The sequence below is a fragment of the Struthio camelus genome, chromosome 15 (genome assembly GCF_040807025.1).
Source record: "Struthio camelus isolate bStrCam1 chromosome 15, bStrCam1.hap1, whole genome shotgun sequence".
In the NCBI taxonomy this organism is placed as follows: domain Eukaryota; kingdom Metazoa; phylum Chordata; class Aves; order Struthioniformes; family Struthionidae; genus Struthio; species Struthio camelus.
The window spans coordinates 13521493-13542588 of NC_090956.1; the positions used below are offsets into that span (position 1 = coordinate 13521493).

Here is a 21096-nt window from a genome sequence, read left to right on the forward strand (position 1 = left end):
GTGTAGGCTAGCAGTACCTGTGCTCTAATCTAGGAGTCTAGTTTTGATTCTCAGTCTCAGCCAACAGCTTTACAGCTGGCAGAAACCAAGAACATGGAATAACTGTGAAAAAGAAAATGGGATAGGTTTGCTCAGTGAAAGCATTGCTGGTTAAGGTGTGGGGGAGGTTATATGATAGGAGTCCTATTAATTCTCTTGCTCATGATTGTACCGTGATTGTACCATGAAAGGACAAGAAGAAGGAGAAGGAATGCAAGGGCAAGAGTAACTAAGGAGCAAGCACTCAATTAACAGTCATCTGTAGCTCAGCATAACAGACCACCTTTTCTTCCTTGCTCCAGGCTTGCAGTGTAGACTGTAACCATCAGAGATAAAAATCTCTAGACTATATTTAAATAAGAGAGCAAACGGAGCAGCTAGGAGACAAGGCTGTCCCTTAAACTGTACTTCTGTTGTTCCTTTGAGATATAATTATAATCAAAAGTACTAACTACAGTTCCTGTTCCCTTCGTATCTAATACCATTAGACAACGGGCGCTGCAGTTTCATTTCTGTGTTAAAAAATGAATCACCCTTTCAAAGGCTGTTTTTGCAATGACTTCTCAAGCAATGACTGCTGCTCTTAGAGTTAGCATTCCCTCTGCCAAATTCTTTTCCTAGTTGAGCAGGCTAGCTTCATGAAATGGGAGGAGAACAAGCATATAAGAGGTTTGCTACCTTGGAACCAGGAGAAGCTACTTATTTAATAAGGTCTGGAACCCATTTCTGAATGAAAAATACTTTTATGCTTTGCAAAGCAGCAAAATCTCTTCCAGACAAATAGCTATGCAGCCAACCTCTCCCAATTGTTTGTTTCTAAAACCAGTACTCTGTACTCTGAGAAAGGAAAGAAAAAAATACTCAAATGAGTAAATACTGTGGCTATGATGATCTAAAAATGATCCCATGATGAAATGGCACATTTTCTTCTGTTTAGATCACTTACACATAAAAGATCAGCTGGTTAAGATTATGAACGAAAGGCCTAATATCTCAGATTGAGGTCCACCACATACTCTTTAAAAATGCAGAGCACCAGATGGAACGGTTTCTATCTTACGCTGTAGATTTCATCTAGTGGCTCTCGAAACTATTTTTTTTTCCTTTGGAGCTAAGCTTTTTGTAAAAACTCATCTAGTTAGACTTGTAAACTCTGGGAACAGTGCACTATAGTAGTATCTGTGTTTGATATTGTATCCATGATTATGCTGCATGCTGTGGTTAGCATTTGTAATATGTGTACTTAAAATTTTTTCCCTGGATCAAAATTTTTCCATGTTCAGTTTATATTGCCTGTATGTATGCATAATAATGGTGACTATCAGCCAAACTAATCACACCCTTTGACTCAGTTAATTAAAAATATGCGTTCCATATGGAAACCTGTTTATTTTCCTACTGCTACTTAAAAAAACAAATCCAAAAGCCATATTACTTGGCCACTGCCTGATACTATCTATCCACATCTATCTTGCTGTCACAGAGAAGAAAAACACATCCACTCAACTTCACGCATGCAGATGTTACCAGTTCCATCCACAGCCAGTGGAACTGACCTTTGAGACAAGCCCCCAAATATGTCCTATTTTGCAATGCATTGAATACATAAACCAGCAACAGTTGTTGCCAAAGATAAAGTGGGTCACATTATATGTGGCTAGGCTGCGGCTGTAGCGACAGGAGGCCAGTCTCCATTTGGAGTATGGGAAGCTTCAAGATACAGTTAGTACCCAACCCTGTTACTGTGAGAATCCTTTAATATTTATATGAAAACGGCTTAGATGTTACAAACACGTATTCTGTGCTGAAGGACATGACAGAGGGAGGAAATGAAGGTTTCCACCAAAGAGGTAGGACCACAAGACGGGAACTAATAGTCTAACCATGGATACGCTGGACTGAAAACCAGTAATAGCAAGGGATACACAGAAGAGGTGCATCAGTGAAGTGTGGGATGTCTGTTCATCATGTAGGCTAACTTTATAGCGAACCTTTAACATTCCTGACTTTCCGTGCAAGAATGTCATTACCTCAACCCTGCTTATGGAAATCTGCTAACCAATGAACATGGGCATTGTCAAGATGAATATTCCATTGGAAAACTCTTGCGTTGCTGTACTCAAACGCCTTTCTCTCCCTTGCTGGATTATATCACATGTGTGATTAGGTGAGCACAGTGCTATTCGTTTAGTGCTTGGAAAACATCTGGTCCATAGAATTTAAGAAAGTTCTGAGAAAACTGGACAAGCACTAGAGAATGACAAGGCTGCAGTACTGATAGATCAACATGATGTTTTACTGGAGTCTTGAGTTCACATTTCTCATCTCAAAGCTTCTTTGCTTCATGCCTTTTCCTTTCATTTATCTTCTATTCTATCAATTGCTTTTCACTACTTACTACCACCAGAATGAACTCACAAGCAGTGCTGGTTTTGAGAAAAGTCAAGGAAAACTATACTGGTTTGGACTTAAAGTCTAATCCATGGAGATCAAAACCAGTGCATGAGAAGTGTCTTAGAATACGCTGTGCAACGAAGTTGCAGTGCAGTTAGTGGTGGCAAAGAAAGCAAGAGACCAAGGGCACCTGCCTCAGCTTCTCTCTTAATGGTGTTCAAACTATTCACACTTCTTCCTTTCCCAGTATCTTGTCCATAAAAATAAATTCTCAGGTCCTTTCTTAGTCAAAATTCACTGAAATGACTAGGAATTAACTGACATAAAAATATAGGAATGAACAAGTTGTAGTTTGTTCTTAATGTGGCCTGGCAAGCTAAGAAATTCCACCTGCAGGTTGCTACACCTGTTACTTTTTCAGAGTTGGGATTTTCCTCTTAGTAGGCATTTTGTATCATTAACCCTCTGTTTGCTGAGAGCTTTTGTCTGAAACAGTCCTTTATAGAATTTCTTTTCAGAAGATCACTGGAATGATGTTCTTGTTCAAAAGTAATTGATTGTAGTTGAGTTACTGAAGGCTCTGTGAGAACAATCTGCAGCAGTTGTGCATGAAGCCTTCCAGTTCCTCTTCCTCCTCCTGAAAAAGTACCAAATTTGCATTTCTCAGAAAATGAAATGTAAAGAGGAACAGCGATCCATTACTATTTTCCTTAGTTTTATTCTAGGACATTGTCTTCTTTTATGTTCAGACAGGTGTGCACTGTTTACTAAAAGATACACAGAATGCATCTGTGCAGTGAAGGTATGCTCTGTTTTTATTTCTGCCAAACATTATGCCAGAAGTTTTGCCAGGACCTTGTCCATCAATGACATAATGTCTCCATCGCAGGTTACAAACTGTGCAAGTCTCAGAGTAATAACTGCATAGCAGTCCATCTGTTTTTATAAGCATTTTGCCTGCTGCTAGCTCTGCTGGTGGACTTGTGTCTCAGTCTCTGCAATGTTCCTGCACCATTTACCTTGAGGTGCTGATAGAAAGACTCCAAAAATTTTCCTGTTGCAGTTGATTGGAGTTCTGTCCCACAATTTAACCTAAGTTTCCACTACAGAATGTCCACATATCCTATTTAGAAGCAGATCAACAAGGTGTGCTGTTCAGAAAAAGACTTCATATAGTTTGCCTTAACCGTACACACTTCCCAATCAAGGTAAGACCATGGGATGCACCTAAGAACTTATCCTGGTATGCATTCGAAAAACAGATTTGAGAAAGAGCACAGGAGCAAAAAGAACCCCAAACCCAGCTGCTTAGCACAAGGCAACACACAGCGTGAAAACACACATGCAGTATCATTTTATAACATATATAACCTGTTCCACCACTTTTTTAACTGTTAACTTACACTAAGTAGCATTTGGTTAGAGGAATGGTTTAGGAATGTACAGATATCTTGTCTTAGGACAGATAGCTGTGTTTTTACCCTTTATTTTAGCAGGTACTTGGAGCTTGGTCTGAATCCCAATAACGAATAGGCTCCAAATTCAGATCAGGTTTCCAAGCCATCATTAGGGAAGTCTCAGAAAAACATTGGTTGTCAGTGATTCCCACTTGCCTTTCTGCAATCTCAGTCCAGCTGCTGTCTGCTCTCACTCTTACTTCATTTGGCACTTGCCCTCCCCATTGATGTATTTGGGAAACTGCCTGAGTTTTGTCCACTCTAGGAGCTGTAGTATCTGCTATTCAGCTCTTCCTGCCTGCCACTTCTTTTGGGGAAAAGTGTCTGGTGAAGCTGACAGTCTTCAAGTTTAACTGAAGTTTGGGAATGGGTTTGCATGGGGGAAACAGTAAAAAAAGGATTAAATTGCTTTTGTATGACTGAACAGGAAATTATTACATGCATAAGGGGTATGTGGTCCTTAAAACCTGCTTTATCTGTCTCCCTGTCCAGCTCACTGTAGAGCTTCTAAGCAGAATTATTCCCTGCCCACTTTTGTTTGATTTTCTTCTAGAAGCCTATGTTGATTTGATATCTTTACAGTGACAATCAAACTGAGTATGTGGGAGCAAGGGTGTAGTATAAAGCATTTCCTACTTCAACTCCAAAGCCCAGAAGTTATCACAACTGCAAGAATGATTAAAGGACTAGAAAGCAGGCAATTGGTGGAATAAGTTCCTCAGCTTTTTCTTTAGCAGACAGAAAAGGATGATGTTAATAGCACTAGATGATACTGCTTTATTTAGCTTTACCCAAGAGAGGATTTGGGGTGGGAGCCTAGAATTGCTAAATCAGTAAGTATCTATGCAGAAGACTCGGCTTGAGCAGACAAAGACAAAAGAAGAATCGGTAGCTAGAAGGCAAAGCCAGACAAATCCAGATGGGAAACAAAAGCACATATTTTTCAGAGCAAAGGAATTCATCACCACAACAGCTTCATCAGCACCAGGAACATGAAATCAAGATCAGTGTTCTCCCTTGAAAGCTCTGCTCTTTCTACAGATGCTGGCTTACAAATAGGAATTTCTATAGGATAGACTACTGACCTGCATGCAGTGCAGGTGGCCAGGTAATTATAGCTAACTTCTTTCGGGCCTGAAGATTGAAAGTGTCCCATCTGCAATTCTGCCCCAATTGCACAAGGAGACAACTCTATCACTAATTTGTCTTATTTAATTTTGGAACTAATTTCAGTCATAACAATACAAGGTCCATCCAGGATTTGGACTGCAGAGCCCTGGACATATGAGGTGCCTGAGGCACAAGCCAAGGAGTCCTCAGTGAATACTTGGCAAGGGTTAGATTATGAACCAGAGAAGGTATTACAGTGCCACTGTGTTTCATCATCACTGAGCTGAAAGAGGATGTGGTCTTTGGGGAATGCAGATGTTCTCCAAGAGTCTAAATAGAACATATGACTGGTTAGGCTCTGGTCCCAGGACCAGATTTTTAGGCCAGTGAATGGAAAACATAGCCTACCTAATATAACGTAGAAGATGGAGGTATGGTGTCTTCAGCATGCCTCTCTACAACAAACACTCAGTTTATGACAAGATGTGTAAAATGTACACAATTCTCTAGGAAAAGAAGGAAAACCTTTAATCATGGTGCGGCCCCTCATTAGTATGTATGCATCTCTTCCTTGAAGTTAGTATTAACATAAATAGTTACCTTAACTTCACTGTCCTGGAAATAACCAATAGGGCAGGATGTTTACTGCATTAGATCTGGGAAACAGTCAGACCAGACAGCTAATGAATTTCAGAATTTCAGAATTTCTGAAATATTTACATAGCCCAGTATTTATATCATACCTTAAACAGCAGATTATCTCAGCCAGCACTGTGCTGCTGTGCTCAGAAGCATTTCTATGCTCAGAGGCAGAGCTGCCCAGCACCACCCTTCCTGCAAGGCCTGCTCTTCCACTACCTGGGGGGCAAAAGGATCAGAAACATGTTAGAAAAGCAAACACGTGTTTAGTAAAACTGTGAAAAAATAGCCAACCACTCCAATAAGCAAGTAACCATGATTCTGAGCTTTCCACTGAATTCACTAAGAATGTGTGCTTTTAGAAATAGCCCTGATTTTTTTCCCAGGGTGCAAAATTAATATTTCATCAATGTGTGGTGGAAACTTTTTACCTGGTATATTTTTACTCCATGCATGCAGAACCTAGAGAATTTTGTTTCAGTAAGTTACTCCATCTCTTAAACAAGTTAGCCCCTGAGAGTCTCCATCCCTCATGCTCACCCTTTCTGACCCAAAATTATTTTTATTAAATTTAAATTTATTTGTTATATTGAAAAAATTCAGCAACTGCTGAATATGTTTATGTAGTGGCTAGAAGGAAATACAGAATACATTTTATACTTACACAACTTTCTTTTATAAAATTCAGGGAATGAACCTACTTAAGTTTATAACTAGCATAAAACATAGAACAGAAGGCACCAAAACCTCAGTGGCTGTAGAAACATAAACTGCCTACCAGCATCTAAAATAGACCCAGCTACAGCTCTGAAAAGGACACAGCCTGGACCTCCTTAGGACAGCAGCATAAAGAAATACTAAAATGCGAGGGGGATGGCAGTGCAAGAAGCAGGCAGGAGAGGCGCAGCAGAGCGCTGCGAGCTGGGGGAAGGAGCACGTCTATAGCAAAGTGAGAGTGGGGCACAGCCCCACTAGGGCTTTTATCTCTGACCCCAATATACCCTCATAAAACTTTTCTGTACTTTTTTCTCCTTCCTCTTTGCACACCTTAAAAACTTGGTCACTTGCAGTTTTCCTTATAATCATACAGTTAATCTTATAATTTAATATTTGGACCTGTCTGAGAATAAAGTTTTCAGGTGATTAATGAACAGTGACTCAGAAGTGGTTGTGAAGGTGTGGGCTAGTATAAGCAGCTCAAACTTGCCTGGAAAAACCTGTTTGAATGAGGAAATATTTATTTAAGCTGGCAATATATAAACATTAGACTTTTACTTACAAACCAAGAGAAATTACAGGTGCAAACTAAGGCACTATCTTGAAGACAAAAGTAGATTTCTGTCTCCTAAGATGGTTGGCTAATATCATGAAATCATGAAGACTTGCATAGGCTAGTCAAAATCCAGGCCAAGTTAAATGGTCCCTTATTTTTCTTCCCCTTTAATTTAAAAAAAAGCTATTTTAAAATAAGCCTCTTGTACATTTTGAGGACCAATGGAAAAGTTAAATAGAAACTGATTGCATATAAAAGTGAAATTAATTGGGTTATTTTCAGAGTTCAAAGTGGAAGCAGGATTTTTATAAGACTTATTACTAAACAAACTGAAGGCCCAGGGTCCCTGGTCCTACATTTCAATCTATGTTGGATAGACCTTTAGGGCCATGCACAAACTGACCATAAGGACCCAGATTAAATGACCAAATGTACAGCTGCAGCCTTCTTTGTTTTATAAGAATCCTGTGTACATTCTTATGGTTTCTTCTTTTCTGTGAAAAAATCATGTTAAAGATAGAGCTAAAACTAAGATGTTGGGGATTTTATAGGTATTCTTTGGCGTGTGTAGAACTTACAGTATGCTTTAGCTTTCAGATCTGAGGATGTCGATGGTATTTACTCCAGCCCTACTCCTGTTGCCTTTTAAACAAAAGCTTGCAATATTCCCAAGTCCAGACCAGTCTCTTCACTCCTGATGTGCTTGATGAGTTGTGCAGTGCACTGGGCTGAAAATATTTTCCCTGGGCCCAACTAATCAGCTGACTCTCTAACTATGAAATTCCATCACAAGTTACTGCTCAGAGGGATTCTAACTCTGCTTCAGTTCAGTTAAACTATCTGAGTGCATTACCTGCTGATGTTACATTCTGTTGAAAAGCGTAATTATTTCTTTAAAATGAACTTGCCTCCTTTAGAGATTGCAGGACTGTTCCCACCATCTGAACAAAAACAAAATAAAACTTGTTAAGTTATAAAACAGTGGCCTGCATTTAAGCTTCAATAGAAAGAAACAAACTCTGAAAACAACAAGAGCAAGGAACCTGGTAATGTCTATCAAGAATTTGGCTATGATATTCAGAAGTTACAGTAGCTTCAAACTCTAAAATATATGCATTGTAAAAACTGTCATGTCAAAATTAATTCAGATTACAGATTTGTGTTATACTTGTAATCCAAAGATTAAAAAATATCATAGTTTTACTTTGAAATAATGTGGCCATATGCCCTAAAATTAATTGTGAAATCAGTCACATTATTCAGTTAAGTATGATAACAGGCACAAAATAAAATGGATGAAATATGGAAACAGATGAAAAACTTAAAAAAAATAAAAGACTGAGAGGCTAAATATTAAACCTAAAGAAATGTACAAAACTATCTGGCACAAGAATGTCCCTCCCACCATAATACCTGACTGCTGCTTTTTTCATTCGCAACTAAATGCTGAGCAAAACCTCAGAAAACAAAAAAATTAATAGTTACAATCTGACTATAGCACTTTCAAAATGCTTACGTTGTATTTAAGGCTACCCAGGTCACACTATATGTGTGACTGCAGCAGCTCTGTCTCCCGGTCTTACAGTATCCAGCCTATAAAAATCCTGGCTTTGGGGAAGTGACAGAACAGTGAGAGAAAAGTTTTTGATACGCTCTCAAGAACGCTCCAGGACAAAGTTTTGCTAACATCCTGGAAGAGAAAGGACCCGGATGGACCGGCTGCCTGAGCCAGTCCTTCCTCATGCTCTCGCAGGAACATGCTGCTCAGGGTTTGTTGTTTTCCCTTCCTGCCTTTGGAGGTCATCCAGAAATGACGTAGACTGGTGCAACGCTATCTGGTGATTCTCCCCACCAATCCATTTATGTACAGTAGAATATCTAAATCATTTTATCCAATGTGTAGCCAGAATGAATAATCAAAAACAGTTTGTACAGAGCTTCTGCGATGCATTGGAAGTGGTTCCCCTGAGGCCATTTTTCTTTGTATGTCTTAAATGACAGTGTTTTAAAAGAAATAAAAGAATGGAGAGCACAGAATGAGCCTAAACCATATGCACTTTTATGTAGCCAAGCAGTGCTTAAAGATGGCTGCATAGATTTAAATTTGAATTTTGAGTTCACAGGCAGGTTTAAACTATTTTTCTTTAGCAAATGACTAAGGAAGGATTTGCTTAGTAGTACTAATCAGTTGTCTTGGTTGTGCATAATGTTCTTGCAGACTATTTCTACCTTTATGAGAAGGACCCCAGAGCAGCTAGGGAGTTCATATGGCATGAGTGTGCTTTGCAGTTACTGCTTGTTGTACAAGCAGAAAAACTTATAATGGCTGGGCATAAAGCCTTGAGTTTTCAGTGACTTTTAGGTGGAAAGCTCTCTTTTCATGAACACCTGATTCTCAATAAAGAGAAACATTTTCTAATTAGACTTCAGAGCTTGTCTCTTTCCAACATTAACATTATGCGAATTGACATTAACGTCGTGCAAGATCCAAGTACTTTGAGTGGCTCCTAGATATAAGACTATTGTCTTATATCAGTTTTCCCATATCAGTTTGTGGTCTGGCAGTTGTACCTTTGCTGTGGCCAATATGAGTGCATTAGAAGAAGATTTGAGAGAAGTGTGGGTCCAGAAAACCTCTCTCCTAAAGTTCTTACTGCCAGCTGACTTTAAAGAAAGCAGCCTTTCCAAGAGACTGAGAACAGTTTATACATAAGCATTTTTCTTAGATGTGCCGTTCTCCCAATCTGTTCAACATTGTCTTTAGTAGGTCCAGTTTGTTCCTTCTACATCTTAAAAAACATTTGATATATAATTTAGTCTTTCACACAAACAGAATGAAAGAGTAAAAGGCACCCAGCTATTGCATACTGTCACATATTACTGGTTGCCACGGTATGCTATGGCCCAAATGAGGATTTGTGGCAGAGGAATGGCACTGTTATCTGAAATGCTGAAGACTATCAAACTGTTTCCCTGGTCCTTTTGTAAATTTGTATGATGCTGCTGAGCCTGCTGCAGCGTGTGTTCCTGTGCACGTGCTGAGTCCCCTTTGATGGCTTACTGCTTTCCTTCCAGGTGTGGAATAAACATGAAATACCTATACTGCTTCCACTGAGAGGGGAGGCAGTGAAAACATTTTTCTCTCAGAAACTGTTAAGTTCATCTCCTTACATTTCTCTAACCTGATCCAAACAATTAACCTGTAGGAGAGCTTGTAACCTAACTCTACTCACTCAGCAAATGACATTGTTTTGATTCATATTGTCACAGAACATAAAATACCAGCATGGTGATTACATTACCATAATATGAGCACATCTGTTAACTGCTACATTGCTCTGGGGAGCTGGTTTCACTGTCATGGTTGATTTCTAACCAAATGCTCTGGGCTGCTTTAATTGCTAGATTGATAGATTTCCTCTACAAAGGTGAATCACCATTTGCCTGTGCTGCCCAAGAGGGAAAATGTTACCAGCAATAAAGCTCAAAGTCTGAACCACAAAGGTCCTGCTCAGAAGCTGATCTGAGAATGCAAGTCCTCTATTTCGTTATGAAACCAAAAAGACCCCCTCATCCCTTTCTGAAACTTAAAGAGAATTTTGCCCAGTTCTTACTGGGCTGAGATGTGTGCTAGTTTGATTGTTTTTCTTTGAATTATTTTTTTTATTGTAAAATGCTTGGAGCACAATGTACATGGAATTAATAATAAAAGGCTAACATCCTCATGATAACCCACTGCAGGGAACAGAATTACACCACAGTGAATTTGGCTCTCTTGCAAGCAATAAGGCGTAGCATGGGAAACACCACAGTAGTGATAGAAGCTGTAATATAAACACAGGAAAGGAGGACCCTGCTAAGCAGTGGGTAACTTCTAAAAGCCGTACATATTTCTTACCCTCACAGCCTTGGTACATCCCAGCAGGTTGATATTTTGGTTGGCAGTGAAGGTGAACTGTGGGAGCCAAGTACAGGGCTTCTAAAATCACTCTGATATACATCCAATAAATCAGGAGCAGCCTACCTAGAAACTGGACCTCACCTCAGGGTGGAGGGAATGCACGCTCTTTGTCATGTACGCACGAACACACGCTACATTCACTTAGCAAAGTGAACTTTGCATTAGCCAAGTAGTAAATAGTAAAGTGCTGGTAACAGCACAAGCTAGTCGAGCTCTGCTTCTGAGCAGCAGAAGATCCCAAACCAAATCCTTTGTGTAAAGGAAGGATGTAGACTTTCTGTGCAGTAAAGACATCTAACTTCATTAAATCTCTTTGCCGTGGTTTGTATCTATAGAAATAACTATACGTAACCAAATATAAAGCTATGTATCTAACAATGCAATCTTATCATAGAGTAGTTCCTCTGCAAAATAAAGTTACTAAAGTGCACTGGATTACCTGCATAAATATTTCCAGTTAAACATAGGTTACTTATGGAGATTGTTTAATTAAGAACCACTGCAGAATGAAATTTTAAGGAGAGATTTACTAATCTGAGATTCACTTTCTTTCACACTGTATTCCCTTCATAATAAACCACATTTTTTTCCCTGAAGCCTGTAAGCAGTAAAGGCAAAGGTGAAGCCAGACGCAACAGCTCTGTGAGAACCAACACTGTACCCACAAGTGCTCAGGAGTACTGTGTGGAGACACTCACCTGGTTTCAAATCTGTACAGTCATGTTCATACGCTGCTGCTGCTTCAGAGTCCAAGATGATTCATCCATTGGCAAATTGCAATGCTGTAAGGGTTGAACTGGTTTGGACAGTGCTAGCTAGCCAGGAGATCTCTCACTTTATTCTACTACGCAGCATAGACAAGCCCTTAAAGATATGGATTGATGTGCAGGCTCCCAGCACCCTTAAACTTTCTGGGTTTGTTTATAAACAGCCTTTCAGCAGCAGAAACTAATTCAATTTTCAAGCCACACACAGCATTAGCTTATCTAGTACATTCTTCTATGTAGGCAAAACCTAAACAGCGGCATAGGTTAAATCACTTTACACCATTCTTAGTCGTTGCTGAAATTCAAGTTGCATGGATCTTAGTAGCCTGGCTGAGAAACTACGTTAGTTAAATTTGTGCTCTTGTCTATAGGAAAATCTTGAATTCATTCAACATATTGGCTGTAATGAATTGCCATAAATGAAAGTAATGTAATGACCAAGCGGCTAGGAAATGTTACCTGAATATAAACATTTTCCCCATTCTTGTTCCAGACTGAGCAAAAAAGCGCCCTTCCCTTGCAGTTTGAGCACTTGCAGGATCTGGAGAGATAATACGATTATATGATAACGTATTCTGCAACTAAAAACTATGCTATTCTAATTCCATGGGCCTACCCTTTTAGGTGATGCTTCACTCCATACCTTCTCCATTTAAAGAAAATAAGCCTTTAAAGCAAGTTGTTTTTCCCCTTTACAGCTCCCAGAGGTGCTTTCAACATTTTCAAAATGTAGTTTCAATATGAAAATATGACTGTATTTCTAAATCTGCAGGCTTGTGAACTTACGTCACCTGAACAGTTGGAGCACACATCAATTTCAGAGGGGACATATTTGATTTTCAATTTTTATGGGGCAAATGGAAGTGAGAATTGAATGAAGGTTTGAATGAAAATGGCAGCTTGTTTGGAATTTTATCTCTGCAAAACTTTAATGATCAAGCAGCAACTTTTTAATTAAGGAGAAAAAATGGACAAGGAAGCAAAATGGAAATAAGCCTCTGTAGACCTGTAAACACTGCCTCTTCAAAAATGGCTTCATACACAAAAGCACAGTTGGAATTTCTCCCTCCCTAATAACTCTGTGCTTGTCTTCTGATTGTAAAAACTTTATATGCCAATTTGCATAAAAAATTTTAAATTTTACAATAGGAAAGAGATGGTACATTTCCTAGTGGAAGTGGTTCTCCAGTGTTGCTATCCAGTTTTCCAGGAATAACTTCGTTAACTGCTTTAATGTTTTGATGTATGTCTGTAAGGCCCCTCCCTTTGGCTCTCCCATGAGCTGTGATTACCATATGCCCTTTTAAAGAACAGGCAGGAATAAGCCAACATATTATACAAATACACTTGATTGCTGTGAGCTTGTAGCAATCTCCTCCCTCCCCTAAACTAAAGCAAAATGACATGCCAGAACGTAAGCCGTTCCAATAGGAGTGTGTAAAGCCGGGGAGAGTTCTGATAATGTATGCATGTGTGGCTTATAAAAATACTCTTCTTTGTTCAGACACTTCAAGAAATCTTTCAGACAGAAAATACTATCATGTTACTGGAGAGATCTATAATGGCAAAGGAGTACCCACTGAAAGTGGCTCAAACCCGCCTGGAGGGAAGAACTAAACGGCCCAATATAGAACTTTGCCGTGATGCACCTCACTTTCAGTAAGTAGAGGCCAGACCACCCTGTCCTTTGCTCAGTCAGCCGCTCAGGAATGTAAAATTTAACAGCAGGATGAATTAATTTGATAAAATTAGAGTTGCATTCATTACATGGTGATGATACAAATTCCAGAAGAAAGAACTAAAATTCAAGTAGCTATGTTCAAATGATGGGCCAAAACTTCCAATGTTTTGTGTGTTTAGTTCCCTCTAGAGTCCTTCTCCCAGGTCAGTTAGGAGATCAATTGCTTGTTGGTGACCGATATCTTTTGGGATTCAGTCTCACATCTGAGTTGGGTTTTCTGAATTGATTTTAATTCCATCCAGTATAAAACAGCAGTATTTCACTTCAGGAGTTTCTTGATTTTAGAAATATATTATCCCAGACAAAATTCTGTTGCGTTATGCAAAAATTATCTAATGGTGAAGCTCTAAAGGTTTACTGCAAATAAGAATGAGGCAGCATCTTTTACTCCCTCAACTTGTTTTCAATGAGTATGTGGTGATTCCAGTATCATCTTTGTATAGGTTAGCTCATCTGGCATGTATTTTGGTTATATAGGTGTGGGGGTTTTCCAGCTCACGTTGGCATTAGCTTGGTGATCTCTCTGCTATGGTTCATTGTAGAGTGCGTACTGTATCTTTCTGGATGTACAAGAAGATGTCTGAGACATTAGTCTTCTCTAATGACTGAAGGCAGTTCTTCTGAATCCTGCTTCTCTCCCTCTCTCCCGATCCATTTGGAACACATCAGTTTCCATGAGAACCCTATCTAGTATATCTTATTTAAAATACTGTCTCCAAAATATTCTGTGGGGGATTTCTCAAGAAATACTGCACCAAGATTTCTACCATAGCTGCAGTGAATTGCACACTCCAGTAAGAGATTTTTTGAAGACTTTTATGAAAAGTATGAAACTATTCCTTTTTGATTTTTGTCTCCAGCAAGATCCCAATGTGTACAACAGCTTCACATACAATAAGATTAATGAGGTACATAGTGCTTAAGTTCATTATTAATTTTCTTAAACAGTGTTTTATCAGCTCAGAAAGTCTTTATTCAAATAGGGAAGTGCTAGTGAATCATAGTTCACTGTACTGTCATTTTTCCCTTTTTCTTCTAACTCCTTAACTCATAAATTGTACAATGCATGTACAATATATATGTACTATATATATATGTACTCTGTGTGTGTGTGTATACATACATACACACACACACACACACACACACATATATATATAAAAGCTTCATACCTCCCTATTCAGACCTTGACATTTCCTTTGGCATATCCACATATTAGATATCTTCAGCTTTATGCTGCTCTCCAAATGCATTTTCTCACAAAATATTGTTTTGTATCTGAAGTCTTTCATATCCATTTAGATAATTTTATTTCTGTGGCTTTTCATGTCACACAAATCATGCCTGTTCTAGGTGCAGGAGTTCAACTGTCAGAAAACTGAAAACTTCTGATTTGGCCACTGCAGCATTCACTGAGCAGTTATCTTTACTATAGGAGCAGATCTAGTTTTTCCATTTGCCACTCACCATTGATCAGCTGTGCAAATATATTAGTCTCAGCATTCAGGGTTTTTTCAGCATTTTAGTTCCAAAAAACCCAAGATGGCCACAAATACTAAACTATAACTCCAGCCTGCTCTTCACTCTGAGTCTTGTTCTCTCCATGCTTCCTTCCTGAAGATCTCTTCCATGAAAATGTATGCATCATTATGATTGATGTTATCCAGTTTAACAGGACACTGCATACGTCCAATATACAGAACTTATTTGATGTGGGATCAATAGCATGCTGAAGCAGAGGCTCAGATCATCCTTTTTGCTTCCCACAATTGCCAATGATGGTCTTGATGTTCCAGAAGGGTCCTGCCTAAAAAAGTTTGGAAGCTTTATTTGAAATCACTGGTATGTCAGGGTATCTTTGAATATTTTCCTGAACTGGAGTGAAAGGACAAAAACATGACATACTTAGAAGATAAAGTGCACTTATGGATTCTGAAGCAATAAAACTTTTACTAGCTTACAAATTATTTAAGAGATTTACAAGGTGTTGCACAGCTATTCTGAAGTATTTTAGGCTTAATGTACACACAAGTTTTGTATCAGTCAGTCTGATAAATAGACAGATAAATAGCATATCCTATTCTCATTTCTCCCAGGCAAACCTAATTCAGATCATGTTATTTTGGATGCTTTAACCGAAATCCAAATCTTTTACTGTTTTGTTCATTATAGCTGCAATTAGAGATGGAAATTCTGACAGAGGGTATTTGAAATTGGAACACTTTTTCACTCACAGTTTTTGGCTGAGCTCGCGTCTCAAATTTTTTAAAGACAAACTCCTATCTAAGAAAGCAAAACCATTGGCTATCTAACTCCCTTTCTAAAGGATTTTTGATTTTTAAATAATTTAACTGTATTTCTCTCATGTGGTTTAAAGCAAGAAGGAGCTCAAGCCAACGGCTCAACTGTAATAGGGAAAGAAAATATCAAATGAACCACTTCTTTGTAACATGCAAATATTATCTGAGTTTGCTGTTTATTTAAAAGGAAGTACTGATGTTGGCACTTGTTCTCTGTGTGCACTGCCAACTTTGTAGTTGAAGGAATTAGACAGAAAACAAATTAATAAAGTCTAGTTTTTCTGTGCTGTTCTGACCAACAGGGACTATCCAAAAAAAGTTAAAGTGGATTCTGGAAAAAACGATGTCTCTTACAGGCTATGGCACTTTGAGCAATTAACAGAACATTAGATAAGGAGAGGCTATATGTGACATCACTTGTAAAACTGAACCTATTCACATTAGAGCAATGTAGCATATTCATGAGATAAAATTTCTAGCTGTTATCAAGATCCCGAACTAAGCTAGCTTCAAATTCAGCCCAATGTTTAAGATTTCAGGTTTGCAGACTTTTTAGTTTTAAGTCTACAGACTTTTCAGTTAGCTTAGGAAAATGTTTCATGGTGAGCCTACGCAATAGAATAGCAACTTTAGAGAGTTCTGAAATGTGGAATCCTACGATATGAATCATACATCAAATGGTGCAAACTTGTAGTACTAAGCTACAGCCAATCAAGACAAAGATACAGCACAAACCTCTTGGAATGTGAAAGGACCTCTTTTCACACGTCTTTTCACTAGATGTATCTGTAAGATCACCATATACAAGGTAAACAGTTTACCACAAAGCAACTGTGGCAGAAATGCTTCTACATATGACCTTCAGAAACAAAGGCTTTTTAATAACATGGTCGCTTTAAAAAGGCTGGCAGAGTGAGCCATGAACATTCCAGAAATCCCAGGTCTTTGCAGCCGGGAATCTGAGATGGAACCGTTAACTTTTGAAAAATGGAGGACACTAGAGAGGGACCCATTTCATACAGTATAAAAAGCAGATTAACTTTGTAACACTAAGATTTCTGAACTCAGAAAATACATTATATTTGAAAATAAATTTTTGCTTGTCAGAAATATTAAATGTTAGTATTTCCCATCTTTCACAAAGTAAATCTGAATCAGAATTCTGCTGGAGACATGCATTTTGCCTCGGTTTATTGGTGGTCAGTTTTTCGGTAGAGTTATCTCTACACATAAAATCCTCAGTATTAAAGAGAGCTTACGAGCTCAGCAAGTACATAAGAAGCTTTGCCACATCTTCCTTGATAGGGCACCGGAAGAAATTTGGCCAATATCAGCTCACAAAAACTTGATTTCACAGATCCACATTCAGTGGTTATCTGGGTAAATGATTCTTTCCTGATTAACATGCTTTTGCATCATATCTATACTATTTAGCACATCCTGCTGCACGAGTTTAAGCTGTCATGAACTACACCAGCGCACTTCAGTAACATCCATCCCAAATGCATGCTACAGGGTCATGTGTAGCTGCTCAACATGGCCCTGCCCTAGGAAGGCTTTAAAAAGGAGATGTTGCAAGCGAAGAATATTGCAATTGAAAAGATAGAAGATAAAAGCAGAGCGACTTAATCTGCTGTTAAAGGTCAATACAAGCAAGAAATTATCACTTCTTACAGGTGCCAAGCATGCAGGTTTGGCAAAGAGTAGTTTTCGTATTGCTTCAGTCTAAGAGCACTGCCTGAAAACCAGACCTGCCACTGTTATAAAGGTATTGTGGTGAGGGATCGCTGAAGTTATTTGGGCAACTTGTCTCCTCTTTTTTCAGGCTTGTCAATGAAGTTTTTACTATAGATGACACCTTACAGACCTTAAAGCAACGTCTGCAAGAGGCCCGTGATACTCTGCAGATGTTGGTCCTCGACAAATCAAAGCTGGAACATGAACTTTCTGTGAAAACAAACTCCTTCATCATTGATAAGAAGTGTATGGACACGCGCAAAACCTTCCCCAGCACCCCACGGCTAGTTGGCTACACTTGAAGTAACAAGTGACCTTTGATCTCTTTAATGCATAACATAAAAATTGCAAATCCTGAAGAAAACATTTATTATTATTATTATTACTATTTTTAATAATGAAATCCAATAAACAAACCAAAATCAATACCATGCTTCTTTCCTTAGAACAACTTAGCCTTCTCAACTGCAGTTGCTCCATGGAGTACAATTAGTAGACTTCTGACAGAACAAAAACAGGCTGAAATAACCAGAAAAATATTGCAACACATGTATGTGAGTTACAAGCTACTGAAAATGTTAGACAGACACTCTATACTCATCAACAGTGCAAGTGCAATACAGAATTTAGGAGCTCAGGCCATCTGTGCCATCTGTGTTTCTATCCTTATCTGGAAAGGTTAACTCTAAATGCTCACCTCATGCTTTCCCTTTCCTCTTTTCTAGTAACGCTAAATTTAATGTTCTGTTTTGAATTAGTGATGGTTGAACAAGCTTGATTCACAGAAGCTGAAGGACAGTTTCAGTGCAGTGACTTCAGGTGCACATATAGCCTGCGTTAACTGAGAGGGAATCTTTCCATCTCTACCTCTCTTTTCTTTTTAAATTCAATTTTTCATATAAGTAACTATGAAGAAAATCTTGTGTATTTGTATGAACTGTATGTGACTTATGATACTTGCCCAAGGGTCTTAACTATTCAGAAATATTAATTATTCATCAGTAGATCTTAAATGACTTCACAAACAAAGACAGTACCAATGCTCTATTGACACTGATTAGAAAGTAAAAGAAGTAGGAATAGAACCGGGTTTTCTAAACCTCAGTCCAAGAACAGGAGAAACGTAAATATTTGAAGAAGAATTATATGTATCCTATTTGCCTGATCAAAACCTGTCTCTGGCCCTGACTCTATTCCATTATATAGTAAAAAAACCACCCTAATTCCAGCATATAGGTATATAATGCACTTAAAGTTACTGCACTGAAATCGTTCTTCAGTCTCTCTAAATTAAGACTTAACGTTCTCTAGTTCTCAACGGAGCTCTATTCAGTGGTGGAGAGGAGAAGGATGAAATGGGCTTTTAGATTTGACTTTTCCAGATAAGGGTTGAAAATCATTGATAGTGCAGTAGTCTTAATAAAAACTTTGAGGAAGAACTAGTTTTTAACTAATGTTAAAGCAGCCTGATTGTTTTGGACAAAATGGAGTAATAATATTTTACTGTTTTTCATGCTTCTTTCCTAAATTTACTCACATTCATTTACAGAATAACCAACAAATTAGAATTCTAGTAACAGAGTTGCCTTCTGCTGCCTCAGGGTGCTTTTTACAGAACAGCTCCAGGAACACACCAAACACATTTTACAATGGACCAAAGCCAAGTCTGAGACAATGCTAGATTTGAAAGGCTCCTGAGTGAACCGGCTCTGTTCCTTATCCTTTGTTTTGTGTGGGTGAGGGCTTATTCTAGCTACGAAATGAAAGTAACATTGCTAAGGTATGCTGAGCTGAGCGGGGCTACTCAGGAGCCCTTGCAAGTTATCCTCAGTTTCCACTGAGTGTGGTCGCGGCTGGGCCATTCTACACTCAGCTTCATTCCTTCAGTTAGAAAAAATATTATCTCCTGGCTGTTGTGTTAATCCATTTGAAATCTTTAGCAATATATTGCTATGTAAAGTGTGAGAAAACACTTGGGAACACATGATTGGGACCTGACATTCAGGCCTACTTCTGATACTCATTAGACCAATCTCGACTACCCTGCAGCTTGATTTGCTGCATGAGGATAATACCTGCACCATCATTATGGACAGTGCAGGCTGGTCAGTCCAGCAAGCTCCAGCTCACGGCTCTTTAGGATGAGTTCCTCCAAGTATGGGGAAAGCCCTGGAAACACAATTTGCATTTGTATTGTGATGTATAACTTCAGAGCAGTTAAAGGGGTCTTGGCAATGCGGCAGCGGAGACAGGAGGAGCTCTGTTACTGAAGGCTTCACTGGTAATCTGGTTTGAATGGTGGTATCGTACTGTTTCTTACTCTGAAACACCCCACAGCAAGCTTCTACCCCAGAGTCCCCCCTCTGGGACATGACTTTAGGTAGGAGGGGGGAGGAATCTCACTATGAGCTGTTTCTCGGCAGGGAAGATTGTTACCACTGGTAACATTTTCCTCCCTCTGTATGCCTTTGTGCGGAGGCAGGGGAAATTTTATCACTTGAGTCTGTTACTACCAAACTGTATGGGAGAAACAAAAATAAAATTTTGTAGAATAAGATGCTCGATTTGCATTTCATATATTATTTTTACAATAAATGTAAAATAAATATTTGTGTTGAGCTGTTAAATATTGACAATAGTTCCACATTATTTATCAAATACTGACAGCTGACCAAGCAGAGCAGTAAAAATTATTTGGAAGTTTGGATCTTCTTCAAGTCTTTAAATACACTTCTAAAAATTGGAGGCTTTCCCAGTTCACACAGCTATTCCAATAGCTAGAAATAGTTTCTCTCCTCTTTATGCCAAGAACTCAATTAAGAAATACATAGCAGAGGGGAGGCACTCTGAAGAAAGATGAATTTTGATATCAGTTTTTGACATGAGGAAAAAGGAAAAACAATTTTTCCTGAAAACAATCAATGTGCATGAAAAGTCAGCCTGAATCAAAGTCCTGCATTTGAAAATTTGGAGGCTGAGAGATGGAGATGTTGAACTAGGTTGCTAAACGTCACAAATTCAACTGTAATTAGAGCTATTCCAGCTCCTCAGCGACTGTGCTTTTCTTCAGCAATGTTCTATGAAAGATCTCTGCTTTGTTTTTGGGTGGAGTACTCACTTGGTACACTGTGTGAACAACGCTGAACTTGTTTGAACACAATGTGAACGCCTACTAGAAGAGGCTGCCTAAAACCGTGGATCTATGATGAACAGATAAAACCTATCTCTGAGTGCATCATTCTGTGTGAGGTGAGAACAATAATCCCCTAAGATTTGGCTACCATCAATAACAAACTACGGAGTACCACAAAAATAACAGCACTGTACAAAATTCACCTTCTTCCCTAATTATAACTGACCAGAAGATACTATGTTATCCTAGTGAAAAAACATTCTTTCGTTAATGACACGCGTACATGCAGCACATTTAGTTTGCTAATAGTGTATCCTCTCTGAAAAACTAAACGAATTAGACTCTTCAGACTCCTAGAGAAGGATGAGACTTCCATAGAATAAGGCTATAACGCTATCTAAATCCAAAAAGACTGAAATACAGTTACCAAATTTTAGATGAAGGAGAAACAAGTCACTGTTTGCTTCTTAAGAGTCAAGGTAGATAGAAGAGGCAAAAACCATAGATTGTAGTCTTGTTCTGCTACTGCTTTACTGTGTACATGA

General features: G+C 38.7%; 1 protein-coding gene and 1 long non-coding RNA gene across 2 annotated transcripts in view; one reads left to right on the forward strand and one right to left on the reverse strand.

Annotated features, from left to right (window-relative positions):
• TEKT5 (tektin 5) overlaps positions 1–17824 on the forward strand; it is a 29649-nt gene extending 11825 nt beyond the window's left edge. Inside the window, exons 6-7 of the mRNA XM_068908393.1 lie at positions 13145–13299; positions 17507–17824. Of these exons, the coding sequence (XP_068764494.1) occupies positions 13145–13299; positions 17507–17720 (369 nt within the window). The 3' untranslated portion in view covers positions 17721–17824. The remainder of the gene's footprint in view (positions 1–13144; positions 13300–17506) is intronic.
• Positions 1782–7837, reverse strand: LOC138061070 (uncharacterized). Its single transcript, XR_011134688.1, has 3 exons — positions 7766–7837; positions 5744–5858; positions 1782–3070 (listed from the first exon to the last, which is right to left on the reverse strand). It is a non-coding gene; the product is annotated as an uncharacterized lncRNA (long non-coding RNA).
• Positions 17825–21096: the final 3272 nt, after the last annotated feature.